The 16,648-nt window shown below is 36.4% G+C and overlaps 1 protein-coding gene across 1 annotated transcript in view; it reads left to right on the forward strand.

Moving 5' to 3' along the window:
* LOC108712399 (rod cGMP-specific 3',5'-cyclic phosphodiesterase subunit alpha-like) overlaps window positions 1-16,648 on the forward strand; it is a 47,634-nt gene that overhangs the window by 15,755 nt on the left and 15,231 nt on the right. Inside the window, exons 3-13 of the mRNA XM_041588706.1 lie at window positions 69-158; window positions 2,003-2,143; window positions 4,090-4,164; window positions 5,810-5,874; window positions 8,257-8,323; window positions 8,460-8,507; window positions 10,234-10,383; window positions 10,796-10,939; window positions 14,326-14,391; window positions 14,473-14,619; window positions 15,655-15,762. Of these exons, the coding sequence (XP_041444640.1) occupies window positions 69-158; window positions 2,003-2,143; window positions 4,090-4,164; window positions 5,810-5,874; window positions 8,257-8,323; window positions 8,460-8,507; window positions 10,234-10,383; window positions 10,796-10,939; window positions 14,326-14,391; window positions 14,473-14,619; window positions 15,655-15,762 (1,101 nt within the window). The remainder of the gene's footprint in view (window positions 1-68; window positions 159-2,002; window positions 2,144-4,089; window positions 4,165-5,809; window positions 5,875-8,256; window positions 8,324-8,459; window positions 8,508-10,233; window positions 10,384-10,795; window positions 10,940-14,325; window positions 14,392-14,472; window positions 14,620-15,654; window positions 15,763-16,648) is intronic.

Consider the following 16,648-nt stretch of genomic DNA (forward strand, 5'->3'; position numbering starts at 1 on the left):
CATGAAAAATTGTATGTGTAAAGGTTGGAATACTGAATAGTTTTGGCTTTGTTTTGCTTTTTTTTTAGAAGTTCCTTAAGTACCTGAGTTTTGCCAATCTGGTTCTCAAGGTTTATCACCTTTCCTACCTTCACAACTGTGAGACGAGAAGAGGTCAGGTAAGCAATAGCACACAAAAGGTTTTATGAAGAATCTTACATGGTTATTGTAAAAACACTGGATTATTATTCCATTGTATCCATTATAATGGAATCCTGTTATAGTAATCTCAGTACAAATGGGCTTGGGGCAAACCTAGATGAAGTGATGATCCAGACTCCAGTTTGCAGACTGCTGCCACATTCATACAGTGTAGCATATTCAATATGAAGCAAATTGTGTGAGTTTAATACAATCTACTGTACATATATTAGTTTTAAATAAAAAAAACACAATTTTTCTCTTGCTGTGTTATATCCCTTTAGGTTTCGATTTGAAGACCCATTGCAATTTAAAACAATCCACTAATTGGATACTTGATTCTTTTCCACAAATACATTTTAGACTTTTTTTTTCTTCAGTCTTTTGAGATAAAAGGTTAATGAGTGTGCTTCAATCTAACATTTATTTCCAAATACAGGTATAGGATCCCTTATCCGGAAACCCGATATCCAGAAAGATCAGAATTACAGAATGGCTTTCTCCCATAGACTCAATTTTATCCAAATAATCCAAATTTTTTTTTAAAAAATGATTTCCTTTTTCTCTGTAATAATAAAACAGTAGCTTGTATTTGATCCCAACTAAGATATAATTAATCCTTATTGGAAGCAAAACCAGCCTATTCGGGTTATTTAATGTTTAAATGAATTTCTAGTAGACTTAAGGCATGAAGACCCAAACTACGGAAAGATCCGTTATCCGGAAAACCCCAGGTCCCTAGTATTCTGGATAACAGGTCCCATACCTGTACAAACAAATCAATCAAAGGGCTGCCAAATTTTCCTGCCGGTAATACTGGCCTATTGGGTTGGGGGTGGCTTGGGGAAGCACAGTGATGATGTCACAGGTTACCCCAAACTGTGACATCATCACTGTGCTTCCCCAAGCCAATGGGCGGGCTGGGCAGAGAAATGGGAGAGCTGGGTGGGGAAATGGGCAGGGTAGAGGCAAGGCTCTTCTTCATTAGGGGTGACTGTGGCATACATTCATTGCCAGCATTCTATGTAGGAGTCTCTGTGGTTGGGAGTTTTTTTTAAATTTTTTTAAACTTGTTTCTATTACATAGACTGTACAACTCTGGTGTGGTTGGGGTAACCCTTAGAAAAATTAAGATAGTAAGGATTGAAATCTAGCCGATAATTAGAGCAAATTTAGGACATTGTTTCAGTTAAGAAAAAGGCCACCTGTAGTTCAATACTTAATCCAATCTGTCACCTTTTTAGGGATGTAGCGAACTGTTCGCCGGCGAACTAGTTCGCGCGAACTTCGACTGTTCGCGTCCGCCGCAAGTTCGCGAACGTCGCGCGACGTTCGCCAATAGGCGTTCGCGTCAAAATCGGTCGCCCATTCGACCATTCGATCGCTAAAATCGAACGATTTTCGTTCGATTCGAACGAAAATCGTTCGATCGAACGATTAAAATCCTTCGATCGTTCGAATCGAACGATTTTCGGATGATCGAAGTTCGCGAACAGTTCGCGAACAGTTCGCAAATTTTGCCGGTGTTCGCGAACGGCGTTCGCGAACACATCGGCGGCGGTTCGCTACATCCCTACACCTTTTCTCAAGTCAGCACATCTCAGGCATTAATCTCAGTACTTGTACACCAAGATAGAAGTGATTATCGCCGCGGGCTGCATCATTTCAATTACGTGAATGTAGCTCATATGTTATCCCATTATTTTCGTTTTATTGAGTATGGTCCTTTATAACAAATTATTTTTGCTGTGAAGCTCTGTGTAACTGCAATACTAATAGTTGTTTTCCGCCAACACTAATGTATAATTGTCCATCCCTGTAGATACTCCTGTGGTCAGCCAATAAGGTTTTTGAAGAACTTACTGACATAGAGAGACAGTTTCACAAAGCGCTATACACAGTCCGCGCCTTCCTTAACTGTGACAGATACTCTGTGGGACTGCTGGACATGACTAAAACTAAGGTGAGAGCGGGTAAAAAACATTCAGGGGCTGATTCACTAAGCTCGAGTGAAGGATTCGAATGAAAAATACTTCGAATTTCGAAGTATTTTTTGGGTACTTCGACCATCGAATTGGTTAAATTCGTTCGAAGTCGAACGAAATCGAACGAATCGAACGAAAAATCGTTCGACTATTCGACCATTCGATAGTCGAAGTACTTGCCCTTTAAAAAAAACTTCGACCCCCTACTTCGGCAGCTAAAAGCTACCGAAGTCAATGTTAGCCTATGGGGAAGGTCCCCATAGGCTTGCCTGTGATTTTTTGATCGAAGGATTTTCCTTCGATCGTTGGATTAAAATCCTTCGAATCGTTCGATTCGAAGGATTTAATCGTTCGATCGCACTGAAAATCCTTCGATCGATCGATCGCAGGATCAGCGCTAAATCCTTCGACTTCGATATTCGAAGTCGAAGGATTTCAATCCGAGGGTCGAATTTCGAAGTATTTTTAACTTCGAAATTCGACCCTTAGTGAATCGGCCTCCCCGTGTTTAATTTTAAAGGAGAAACAAACCCATATTAAAAAAAACCCTACCCCCCAGCCTAGCTGCCCCTAACGTTTTACTTAACACTCGGTACAGATTCAGGCATTAGAGTTCACGGGCGCCATATTCTTCTCTTTGGAAATCTTCGGATTGAGACCGGCGTGGCAGCTAATGTGCAGTTGGAGCAATTCTGTTTCACGACAACTATGTGCCGAAACTCACAAAAAATGCAGAAGCGCCGGTCTCATTATGAAGATTACCAAGCGGCTGAAGATGGCGCCCATGAACTGCGCTGGACAGAATCTGCACGGAGGGTTAAGTAAAGAGTTAGGGATATGCACGTGGGCCGCTAGGCTGGTAGGGTTTTTTTTTATTAAGGGTTTGTTTCTCCTTAAAGGTAGTTCACGGGCTAATGCATTGCATAACTGACTGCTACACAATTGGCACAGGAAAATCAACTGTCCATTTGCATTAGAATTAGTGACAAGAAAGGAACAGAAAAAATGGCTGGAGGTTTAGTGGAAATGAGGCAATAAAATGAAGCTTCTGTACAGGTTACATTATTCTGTAAAATGTCTATTAAATCCCAGAAAATGGAGTCTCATTGGCATCGCAATAAATGAATAACATCTGTAAGCTTATTGACTTCTCCACAATAAGATTTCACGTTGAGACTATGATAACGTTACATAGGGGCTGATTCACTATGGGTCGAATATCGAGGGTTAATTAACCCTCGATATTCGACTAGGAATTAAAATCCTTCGACTTCGAATATTGAAGTCGAAGGATTTAGCGCAAATCCTGCGATCGTACGATCGAAGGATTATTCCTTCAATCGAACGATTAAATCCTTCGAATCGAACGATTCGAAGGATTTAAATCCAACGATCGAAGGAATATCCTTCGATCAAAAAAACTTAGGAAAGCCTATGGGGACCTTCCCCATAGGCTAACATTGACTTCGGTAGCTTTTAGCTGCCGAACTAGGGGGTCGAAGTTTTTTTTAAAGTTCGAATAGTCGAACGATTTTTACTTCGAATCCTTCGATTCAAAGTCGTAGTCGAAGGTCGAAGTAGCCCATTCGATGGTCGAAGTAGCCCAAAAAAACCTTCGAAATTCGAACTTTTTTAACTTCGAATCCTTCACTCGAATTTAGTGAATCGGCCCCTTACTGTACATCAGTTAATAAAAACATTAGGAGAAAGTTTATGTTAGAAAAAATTCTGAGAAAGTTTACTTAGAAGAAATTCAGCGTGTCCCTAAATCGTCTTTCTTACCTTTGCATGCTGGACAATTGATTTCCCATTCGTCTTCATTTACATCTTATATATTTGTTTAGAGAATTATTAATATGGGATTCTGCCTGTTAATGTCAGAAAAATCTACATTGTTAATGTGGTTTCTATTTTCTTGTTTCAGGAATTTTTTGATGAATGGCCAATACTTATGGGAGAAGTCCCCCCATATTCAGGTCCCAAGACTCCTGATGGGCGGGTAGGTGTCTGGTACTTATTCTTTTTATGACTGATTATTATTTCATTATATTATATTATACTCATCAGTATATCTGCTCTAGGTAGAAAGGCAATGCTGTTATGGTATATTTAGGGTTCAAAAACAGGTAGAATGATTTTCTAGCAGAAAAGGGTGTATAATGTGAGCATGTGTCTCTGACATCATTTATTATAGGTGTATCGAATTCAGAGAATCAGTTCTGAAAACTGCAAGCCTTTGTGCACTTGGCATACTATACTGAATAACAGGAGTTCTGCAATGCCTTCATTACTTTACAATACACCCAGATTATGAGATAATGTAGGATTTTAGCTAAATAATTCTTAAAGAATGCAAAATCATGAAAGATGGGACCTGTACCATATCTTGTTTGTCACAGTTTTCCTTGCACTGCCCGTCAGTATACTTCCATATCCAAATATAAAAGATGAGAAACTGCTGACAATGCACAGTTATCAACCTGCAGAACACTTTGGGGCAAATTCATCAAGGGTCGAATATTGAGGTTTAATTAACCCTCGCTATTCGACTGGGAATTAAAATCCTTCGACTTCGAATATCGAAGTCGAAGGATTTTTGCGCAAATAGTTCGATCAAACGATTCAAAGGATTTTAATCCAACGATCGAAGGATTATCCTTCGACCAAAAAAACTTAGGAAAGCCTATGGGGACCTTCCCCATAGGCTAACATTGGGTTCGGTAGCTTTTAGGTGGCGAACTAGGGGGTCGAAGTTTTTTCTTAAAGAGACAGTACTTCGACTATCGAATGGTCGAAAAGTCAAACGATATTTAGTTCGAATCCTTCGATTCGAAGTCGTAGTCGAAGTCAAAGGTCGAAGTAGCCCATTTGATGGTCGAAGTAGCCCAAAAAACATTTCGAAATTCGAAGTTTTTTTTACTTCGAATCCTTCACTCGAGCTTGGTGAATGGGCCCCCATGTATCAAGGGTCGAATTTCGAGGGGTTAAATCCCTCGAAATTCGACTGGGGAATAGAATCGAATAGGCAATTCAGGTGAATTTACGCGCTGGCGAATAGTCGCACGATCGAATGTTCGATCGAAGGATTTTCATTCGATCGAATGCCTTTTTATTCGATCAAAAACGTAGAAAACAAGCCTATGGGACTTTCCCATAGGCTGTTAAAGCAATTCGGTAGGTTTTAGGTATCGAAGTAGGCAGTCGAAGTATTTTTAAAAGAGACAGTACTTCGACTATCGAATGGGCGAATAGTCGCTCAATCTATGCGAATCATTCTACTCAGGCGAATTTACGCCAATTCGATAGTCGAGGAGCACAAAAAACTACTCAAAATTCCCTCATTTTTCCCTCTATTCATTCACCTGAGCTTGGTGAATGTGCCCCTTATTGTGTGGATCACAACATGTTTCACTTGATAAAGGGAGGTATCCTGAATCATGTTGTGATCCACACAATAAAGGTGTTCTACAGGTATTGTCAGCAATTTCTCATCTGTTATATTTAGATACCATTAAATTCTTAGTCAGACTGCAAGGACAAGGACAGAGCAATGATGAAAAGCTTAACCCTTTTCGGAAATTCAGGGTTGCTCCACCACTTTGTGGTTATAAGATTCCAACTTAAACTGTGCTTTTTATTTTCAGGAAATATCATTCTATAAAGTGATTGACTATATTTTACATGGAAAAGAAGAAATTAAAGTTATACCGTAAGTTAAAATGAAACTTTTAACAAAATCAGAACAATTTTTTTTCCAAATAAAAGACCAATAAATATATTCCAATTTTTTGTAATGCGTTTCATGGTTTTTCAGTCATTTGATATCTGGCTACTGCCAGTAAAAAATTGCTTATAAGACGCTGAACATCTAGGGGCACGTTTACTAAGCTTCGAATTTCGAAGTTTTTTTTGGGGTACTTCAACCATCGAATAGGCTACTACGACCTTCGACTGGAACGTTTCGAACTAAAAATCGACTATTCGACCATGCGCAGTACTGTCTCTTTAAAAAAAAATTTGACTACATACTTCGGCAGTTTAAACCTACCGAGGTCAATGTTAATGTTTCTAAGGTTTTATTGATCAAAGGAAAATCCTTTGATCGATTGATTCGAAGGATTTCATTGTTCGAACGATTTTTCCTTCGATCAATCGATCGTAGGATTTGCGGTAAATCCTTCGAATTCGATATTCGAATTCGTAGGATTTTACTTTGAGGGTCGAATTTGAGGGTTAATTAACCCTCGATATTCGACCCTTAGTAAATGTGCCCCCTAGTATTTTCGTCAGAAATTAAGCCTATGCAAGAAAGCTCAATAGCCAGTGATGTAAATGATTTGAATTCAATGGAAACTGTCAAAAGCAATACAAAATTGAAGTTGTTCCTACAAGCAGTGTATTATATAAATTAATATAGAGGTGTTTTAAAAAAAATTCTTCACATAAATTAGAGCCAGTATTTCACTGAAATATCAAAAGTCTTTGACCTCACTCTTAGGGGCAGATTTATCAAGGGTCGAATTGAAAAATTTAAATTTTTAAATTCGAATTTATTTTAGGGGCAGATTTATCAAAGGTTGAAGTGAAAATTCAAATAAAAAAAAATAGAATTTCGAGCTACTTTTTGTGTACTTTGACTAGGGAATAGTCCAAATTCGATTCGAATTTGAAAAAAATTTGAATTTCGAAATGTATCTTTAAAAATTTGACTTTGAGCATTCACCATCTAAAACATGCCGAATTGCTGTTTTAGCCTATGGGGGACCTCCTACAACCTATTTGGAGTCAATTGGTGGACTTTGAAAAATCTAAGTTTTCTTTGGGAAAAACTTCAAATCGTATGATTCGAATGCGCTATTGCTTCGATTAGCACGATTTCAATTCGATCGAAAACTGAACTGTTCGGTCGAAAACGGATCTAATCGGTCAAAAAAAACTTCGATTTAATTTCGGTTGGTCTTTTTGAATTCGAATTTTGAATTTTTCATATTCAAAAGTCGACCCTTGATGAATCTGCCCCTTAGTTTTATTTGACTAGGGAATAGTCCAAATTCGATTTGAGTTTAAAAAAAAAAATCAAAATTCGAAATTTGTCATGTACTGTCCCTTTAAGAAATCAAATTTGACTATTCACCTTCTAAAACCTGGCAAACTAATGTTTTAGCCTATGGGGGACCTCCTACAATCAATTTGGAGTGGTTTGGTGGACTTTTGAAAAAAAACCCGAATCAAATCAAATTTCGATCCTATTCACTGAATTTAAAAAATTCAAATTTTTTAATACATTTCGATTGGTCAACTTTTTTTGTTGCATTTCGAGTTTTTATAAACTCCCATAAACTCTAAATTCGACCCTTAATGAATATGCCTCTTAGATAGCCAGAGAGAAGTAAAGTGTAAATTACTGGGGTGCTAAAATGTAAGACACCCCCAGTGATTGTGTAAAGCCATGCTTTAAAGGAGAAGTATAAATCATGGAGACACCACCAGTGATTGTAATCACTTACAGTACCAGATACCATAGGCCTGTACTCCTGTCAGCAGAAAACTGCACCGGCCCAGTGGTCTTATAGCTTAACTGAAACTCAGTGTTACTGAGGAGTTTTAGGGCAGAGACAGACGAGAAGATTCAGAGAGATTAGTCGCCCAGCGACAAATTGCTTCTTCTTCGGGCGACTAATCTCCCAGAACTGCCTCCCTGCCGCTAGAATCAAAATATTTTGCCCCTGATGAAGACCACCAATGTGGTCGAAAGCGTAGGGCTGTATGCTAATATGTACGTTTTTTGAAACAATAAATGTTTACTTTTTATATAGACTGAGTGTGCAATCCATATATCTGTTTGGTATTAGAATCGTAATTAATCCTCCTCCTCAGTTACAGTAAGGGCAGCGACAGACGAGAAGATTCGAGGAGATTTAGTCACCCGACGACAAATCGCCTCTTCTTCGGGCGACTAATCTCCCCTAACTGCCTCCTCGCCAGCTAGAATTTAAATTGCCGGCAGGATGGCACTCGGAGCTCTTCATTTTCTGAAGTCGCCCAAAGTTTCCTCATGAGTAATTAATGAAAATCTTTTTTTTCTATTCAGGAACCCCCCAGCAGATCACTGGTCTCTGATTAGCAAACTACCAATCTATGTTGCTGAAAATGGTCTTGTAAGTACTGCAGAGAAATTGGGCTTCACCAATAAAGGGCATTTAGAGGTTCTGTAATGGACGTTAAATGGCAGATGTCTTTAAAGTACATAATGAACCAAATGTACAAAGAACATTGTTACATTTTTTTTCACAGATTTGCAATATTATGAACACAAGTGCTGATGAATACTTTGAGTTTCAGGTAAAGTATTAGGATTTATTATACTGTATATTAGCTGGGATGAAGTACAGGGTACCGTCTTATTATTACAGATGAAAGGGAAATCATTTTTAAAAACTGGAATTATTTGATTAAAATATGGGAGATAGTCCGTAATTCAAATCATTCTGGATAACGGGTTTCCGGGTAAACGGATCCCATACCTGTTCCTAGCATAAATTGCAAACAACAAATCGCCAAAAGTGATAATCAGGCCAATAAGAATCACCCGAACATCACTTTGTGTATATATATAAATATTTATTTATTTTAATAGAGTGACTTGTACACATAGGGGGGTTATTTATCAAAGTCTGATTTTTATTTCAACATTTTCTGGTACAAACTCTGATCAAATCCGCTCAGTTTTTTTTACACTTATTTATTACATTACACTTTCCTGAAAATTCGCTTTGTGGGAAAAAATTTTTTGGATTTTTCACCCGAAAACTCAGATTTCTTATGCTTTTTGCCCGCAAAACTTGGGGGTATTGCACGAAATCCAGCGCACATCAAAAAAATCATTGGGACTAATCCCATTGAATTATATGCAACCTCGACAGGTCTGAGATGCCGAATTTTCTGATTTGGTCTTTTCCATCCTCCGGGGTTTAATAAATTACGAAAAATTTGTGATTTTTTAAAAGTCCAATTTTTAAAAAATTCATGATTTTTGCATTTGGAGTTTAGTAAATAACCCCCATAGAGTTGTACATAGAACAGACAAAGGTCAATACTCTCATCAGGTACAATACAATAGCCCTTAAATGAGTACTAGAAGAACATAGTAATAAATGCTGTCCAGCTGAGAGGAACCGCAGCCCTATAATCTCAATTATTCATATTTCAAAATTGTTAATTCAAACTCTCCATTTTGGATCTTGTTAGGCCAGCTTTTAGCATAAGCGACATTGCACATGCTCAATAGGCTCTGAGCAGCAGTTGATGCTGGTTTCTGTTACAAAAAAGACCAGCAACACTGAAGGGGTTATTTATTAAACTCCGAAAATAATTTTCAATTATTAATTTTCTGAAAACTACTCCGATCAAAGCCGCACAGATTTTCTCCCCTTATTTTTCTATACATTTTCTCGAAAATGTCTTGTTCAGATAAAAACTTGATAAAATCGTGTACCACAACTTTTTTTTGGATTTGACGCCAGAAAACCACAAAATCTTCAGATTATTACACAAAACCCAGAGCAGATCAGGATATCTTCTGGACTTCCCCCATTGACTTCTACATGAACTCAGCAGGTCTGAGTACTTTTTTATTCGGAATTTAACACCCTTGGGGTTTAATAAATCAAGTAATAAATTTGAGGGGTTTTTTCCCTCAAAAATGGTGTTTTAGCCCTTTTCAACTTTTTTCTCGCATCATTACACATCTGGGGGTTGGGAGACTACTATATCTGAATATGAAGATTATATGAAATGTCCCCTTTAAAAGGCCAATGAGAAGAAATCGGCCTTTAATAAATAACCCCCTGAGATGTTGAACTTTAGTTATTTTTTAAGACTTTCTAAACAGAGTAATTGGTGAGGTGTCATAAAACTACAAAATACTACAGAAGTAGCTCTGCTGTAAATAATGTTTTTCTGATACTATTTTTAATAAATAAAAATGTAAAAGCACAGACTATTAATTGAATGAGTATATACATATGAAAAAATTACAGTAATGTAATATTTTTGTTTTCTGACATAGAAAGGTCCAGTTGACGACTCTGGTTGGATCATGAAAAATGTCCTTTCTATGCCGATTGTCAACAAGAAAGAAGAAATTGTTGGAGTTGCAACGTTTTACAACAGAAAGGATGGAAAACCTTTTGATGAAATGGATGAAGTTTTAACAGAAGTATGTCACCTTTTTTTAAGGAAGCATTGAGGCCTTGTTTATGTGAATTCCTTTGCCAATACAATACATAACCAACTGCAATAACAATTAGGGAAATAATATAAAATGAGAAAATTGCATTTGCAAGTAAAGCAAAAATGTACATAAACTTGATATTTTATACTAAAGCATCTCACTGTATTCCTGTAAGTCAAGGTTACTGTTGTGATCATGACCTAATTCTAGTCCGTAGACCAATAAGATATGTTACAGCCATTATAATAAATAAAAAGAATAAAAAAATCTAAAAAAAATACAACCCCCCCCCCATAACTAGAAATCTATCTTTCTTTTGGTCTAGGTTATTAGTGGTTTGCTAGTAGATATTAGATATCATTGCTTGCGGTATTGTACAAATGTTTTTGTTTTTCAGTCCTTAACACAGTTCCTCGGTTGGTCTGTCCTAAATACTGATACGTATGAAAAAATGAACAAACTTGAGAACAGAAAGGATATTTACCAAGACATGGTCAACTATCATGTGAAATGTTCAAGCGATGAGCTGCAGATTATATTGGTATGAAATCTTATGCATTACCTTTTTTGCAAGTTAAAATTCCTGTATTTTGGTTAAAATAGTACTATACAACCATTGTCAATAATTATATTTATATTATCTTTAAAACACTTTATTATTTCTCTTTCCCAAGGTACTAAAATGTTCAGGCACAGCAATTAAACATCTAAATGCACCATATTTAAAGCATCAGCTCCTATCCGTTGCACACTAAATATGGAAAGACATTATAATAACCTTCTCTTTTGGCCAAGCCACCAAAAGAGTTGATCATCGATATTCCCATTGATATGCCCACCATTATCAAGGACTGTGTAAACCCGCAAATGAGGTCCTCAATTGCTGATTGGCAGAGTTTTGGCAAGAGATCAGCAGGGCAGGCCAGTCTGAAGTCCCCATACATGGACATATAGGGGGTTATTTACTAAACTCTGAATGCAAAAGTCACAAAAAGTTGGTGATTTTTTTTTTATAAAATGGGACTTTTAAAAAAAAAAAATCACATTTATTAATAGATTTTTTTCCCCGCAAACAAAATTATTAATAAATAAGCCGAAAAAACACGTGCGGATTTGTATCTGAGAATTTTTCAGAAAATATTGAGATAAATTCGGGCTTTGATAAATAACCCCCATAAGGTCCCATATTGGTAGCTTAGATCTGCCTATGTATGGCCACTGTAAGATTGCTCTCTGTGTCTCTGGGGTACTCTTCCAAATCCCATACCATCTACCCTTTGCTCCAAAATTTCACTGGTTCCCCTGAAGACCCACCTTTTCAAGACTACCCCCTGGAAGTCACCCACTTTAGATTGCAAACTCTCTTAACAGCCCTTTTTTTCATTGACATCAGTGGAAGGGGTGACCCATAGTCCTGCACTTGTAGTTATCACACACCAGTACTTTAATGTATTATTTGCAGGTTTGGCTGACACAGGACATTTCCCCTTTATGTTGAGTCACGGAAATTGGGTACCTCCTCCCTAAGGCCACATAGTCATGGTGCAAGGGTTGACACAGAACTTAAAACAATTGGGCAATGTAGTTAAAGACCTTGGGGAATGTAGTTAAAGACCCAAGCCGAATTCTTGTCTGTGGAACAAATTGTTAAAGGAACTAAGCCAAGTTCACAAAGAATTGACACTGAAAGTGAACAAAGCCTTCTAGCATCAGCCATAGAGCAAAAACGAATGTCTAAGCAACCGACTCTATATTCTTCTCCATTTTTCAGTGTATCTCAACACAATCCACAGAAGGAGCGCAGTATATTTTGTGCGGTAATACAATTTTGCAGTTGGCACATGGACTATTCTTTCTCCTTCGGTTTCATTATTAGTTATTCAAAGGAGGATTTACTGTGCTGAATATGCTAACATAGCACATTGCTAATGCTAATAATGTCACTGATAAAATCTCTCCTTTATATAAGGCTATCCACGTGTAATCCTATTATAATGAGCTGTAAAATATGTGAGCTATTTACTGCCCCAACAAAACATCTTACATGGTTTATACACAGGTTGCTGGTTGCATTTTGGCCATCTGTATTAACCCTGCTATATTTACTGACACTCAGTTTGCAAATCTTTTATTCATAAGTATTTCATTTGGATCCCTTGTATTAAATGCTACACTCTTACAATGTGTCTTCAATGATATTGCAGTTAGCCTGATTCCTTAGGTGGATTGTTATTAATTACCCATGTGATGCTTTTTCTGCAAGAAGATTTATATTATTAATATATAAAGGGTACTTTCCAAACACTGAGCACTGTGCAAAGGCTTCTAAAAATGTTCAACCTAAGTCCTTCTAGCTATTTTAATCAGCAAAAAACAATAATAACAGCTCTAGCGCTAAAGGTTGGATATTATCTTTCCATCCTATAACATAGGACTCCATGTTTATTATTCATCACATATCCTCTAGAAAAGAAAAAGAAGTGAAATGAATTGACTTACCCCTCTGTAGTTTTAAGACTACCTGGAGAGGATCTTTTTTAGGGGGCAGATTTGTTAAGAGTCAAATTGATAATTGAATTTTTTTTATGGTCAAAACTCTCTAATTCGAATTGTGAATTATCCAAACTCAATTAGAATTTCGAGATTTATCACACTCTGGCCTTTTAAAAACTAGAATTCGACTATTCGCCACCTAAAACCTGCCGAGTTTATTTATAAGTCAATGGGAGTGGTTCAGGGACCAATTTGGACATGTTAGTAGCCTTCCTGATATTCAAGTTTTTTTTGGAGAAAAAACTTGAATCAAGATTCATTGGATTCTAATTTGTTTCGAGTGTTTGAGTTGGTAAAATTTGTGTGAGTTTAAGATATTCGATTTTTTTATTAAATAACCCCCAATCTAATTTTGAACATATGCGAATTTAATAGAGTTAAAAGAGTCAAAATTCAAGGGGCAGATTTACATATGGTCGAATATCGATTCTTAATTAACCCTCGATATTCGACTGCCGAATGTAAATCCTTCGACTTCCAATATCAAAAATCGAAGGATTCACCTCAATTAGTTCGATAGAACGATTCGAAGGATTTTAATCCATCAATCGAACGATTTTTCTACGACCAAAAAAACATAGGAAAGCCTATGGGACCTACCCCATAGGCTAACATTGCACCTCAGTAGGTTTTAGGTGGAGAAGTAGGGGGTCGCAGTTTTTTTAAAGAGACAGTATTTTGAATGGAATGGTCGAATATTCGAACGATTTTTAGTAGCCAAAAAAAACATTCGGAATTCGACGTTTTTTTTTATTCTATTCCTTCACTCGAGCACAGTAAATGTGCCCTTAATAATTCTGCCTCATAATGTATATCAGGATAACTAGGTAAAAAAAAATTATGGTCAAAACTTCCAAATTCAAATTGAGAATTATCCAAACTCAATTCGAGTTTAGATTTGAATTCTCGAGATTTATCATACTCTGGCTCTTTAAGAATTCGAATTTGACTATTCCCCACCTAAAACCTGCCAAGTTCATGTAAAAGTGAATAGGAGACGTCCATGGACCAATTTGGACATGTTTTTCGGACATATTTTTAAGTTGGTAAAATTCGTTTGAGTTTTAGATATTCTTTTTTTTTTTTTTTTTTTTAAATAACCCCCCAGTCAAATTTCAAGTATATTTGAATTTAATTTTGACCTACGATGATCTCTTACCAAATTAGATGGACCAAAAATCACAATCCATTATGCAATGTAGGTATTTTCCAAAAGAGAAATAATTGTGTATAATCATTCAACTGCTCCACAAATTACAAAAAGGCTCGCTGGGTGTTCTGTACTATTACACTATTTTAATTTTTACTGATAATCATTCTCCATTAATAACAATTGGCATTAAAATAACAATTTCCTTCCTGTGGCATTTACAGAAAACCAAGGAAAAGTATAACAGGGTGCCAGAGGAGTGTGAGGAAGAAGAATTATATGAAATCTTGGTAAGTATCACATCAATATAACTGTATTTTATTAAATACATCTTTTCATTATTATCATTCTAAAATTTGCCATTTTTGCAGCAAGAAGAGCTTCCAGACCCAACAGAAGCCGAAATTTACGAATTCCACTTCAGCGACTTACCAGTCTCTGAGCTTTTCTTGGTCAAATGTGCAATACAGATGTATTATGAGCTGGAAGTGGTGGACAAGTTCCATATACCACAAGAGGTAGGCGAGCATCAGTGAAATATGTTTGGGCTTTATAAAATCAATAATATTTGTGGTGCCACCTGCAAGTCTATAGAAATGACTTCTTTTTTTTAAAGGGGACCTGTCCCCCAGACACAAAAATCTGTATAATAAAACTATTTTTCAAATTAAACATGAAATCCAAATTCGTTTTTATTAAAGCATTCATAGTTGTTGTAAGCTCATTTAAAAATCTCAGCTGTCAATCAAATATTGTCTGCCCCTCCTCTATGACTTAAGCATAGAGGCGGGGCAAACAATTACTTTCACTTTCCATTCAGCACTTCCCAGATGTCACTGCTCTCCCCACATTCCCCCGTTCTCTTCACCATTAAATTGTGTAGCCAGGACATGGGGATGGACATCAGGTCCCCTATTCTAGTGCACAAACAAGATTCTGAGATGATGCAAGGCTTGTCGTCATAACAGTGTCCACAAAATGGCTCCTGCCTGCTTACTATAATTATGAATTCCCAGACTGAAGAAAACAAGACTCAAATAACTTATATAGTGTAATTACAGTTCATTTTGTTTGATTAATGTGATAAAATAGGATTTTTGAATTATTTTTTTGGGGTGACGGGTCCCCTTTAACATTATATATATTTGTAAATCATACAGCTATGGGATCTGTTAAACGTAAGCTCTGAAAAGCCTGTCTCCCATAGATTCCATTATAATGAAATAATCCAAATTTTAAAAAGAGTATATCCTTTTTGCACTTTAATAATGAAAAAGTACCTTGTATTTGATCCAAACTAAAATATAATTAATTCTTACTAGAAGCAAAACGAGCTTATTGGGATCATTTAGGTATGAAGATCCAAATTACGGAAAGATCTGTTATCCAGGAAACTCCAAGTCCCTAGCATTCTGGTCTCATACCTGTACCACCATATTGACTACGATTAAAACATTTGTAACTTGGCACTTGGTTAAAAATACATTCTATTAATATCGTTAAAAAATGAAAGACATTCATTTTGACTTCTGTTTGTTTTTTTGTGTAATCAGGTATTAGTCCGCTTTTTATTTTCTGTAAGCAAAGGATACCGGAAAATTACCTATCACAACTGGCGGCATGGCTTTAATGTCGGACAGACAATGTTTACACTTCTCATGGTAAGAGACAAATGTTCAAGCCTAACAACATCTATCATGGAAGAAACCATGGACTGGGGGAAGTAATAACAGTATATACTGTATAAATTGTGGAGCAGGTCTGTCCAAATTTTTTCATGTAATTTCTACTTTTTAAAATACTGTATATCATGGTGGGCTATGGAGCTATAAGGAAATTAGATAGGCATGTTAGGGGGGAATATATGGATCCTGTACAACCTAGCTCTAGTGAATAATATAAAATAAAATGGGTTTCTAGATTACAGAACCCATACAGTACTGTCACAATTTTTCCACTCAAAATGGCTCATCTTGTCTTGGCATCATCTTGGTGGGTACTTCCCATTACTTAGATTAATTAAATTATTCTTACACAATAAAGGGTCCAATTTACTAAAATTCTGATTTCTAATTTTTTTTTTCACAAATCATATTTTTTCGCTAAAAACTTGATTTTTTTGTTTCTCTAAAACTTGAATATTTGAGAAAACTTTAATTCAAAACTAAGTTAAAGTAGTTGAGGTCCTATAGAAGTCAATGGGACCTGCAGTGATCCAATTGAATCTTTTTCATAACCTTTCAGACTTTTAGAGTTTTTCGAATATTTTTATCACTAGTAATCAGTTTTAGAGATATATTCGTATTTTTTAGCACATCATTCAGCATTTTTTTCCATGCATAGTTTATATTCGCATCTTTTCAATAACTTTCATGGTATTCGTGGTTTTAGAGAAATAGAGCTTAATCGTGTTTTCAAAAACCTTTAAAACCATTCAAATTCAACCCTTAACAAATTGGCCTCTAAAGGACCGCGTTATTAAAATGTGACTTTTTCGGGTTGGGACAAAAATCTGTGATTAATTATGCGTCAAAACTGCAACAATTC

This window comes from Xenopus laevis, chromosome 3S (genome assembly GCF_017654675.1).
Source record: "Xenopus laevis strain J_2021 chromosome 3S, Xenopus_laevis_v10.1, whole genome shotgun sequence".
In the NCBI taxonomy this organism is placed as follows: domain Eukaryota; kingdom Metazoa; phylum Chordata; class Amphibia; order Anura; family Pipidae; genus Xenopus; species Xenopus laevis.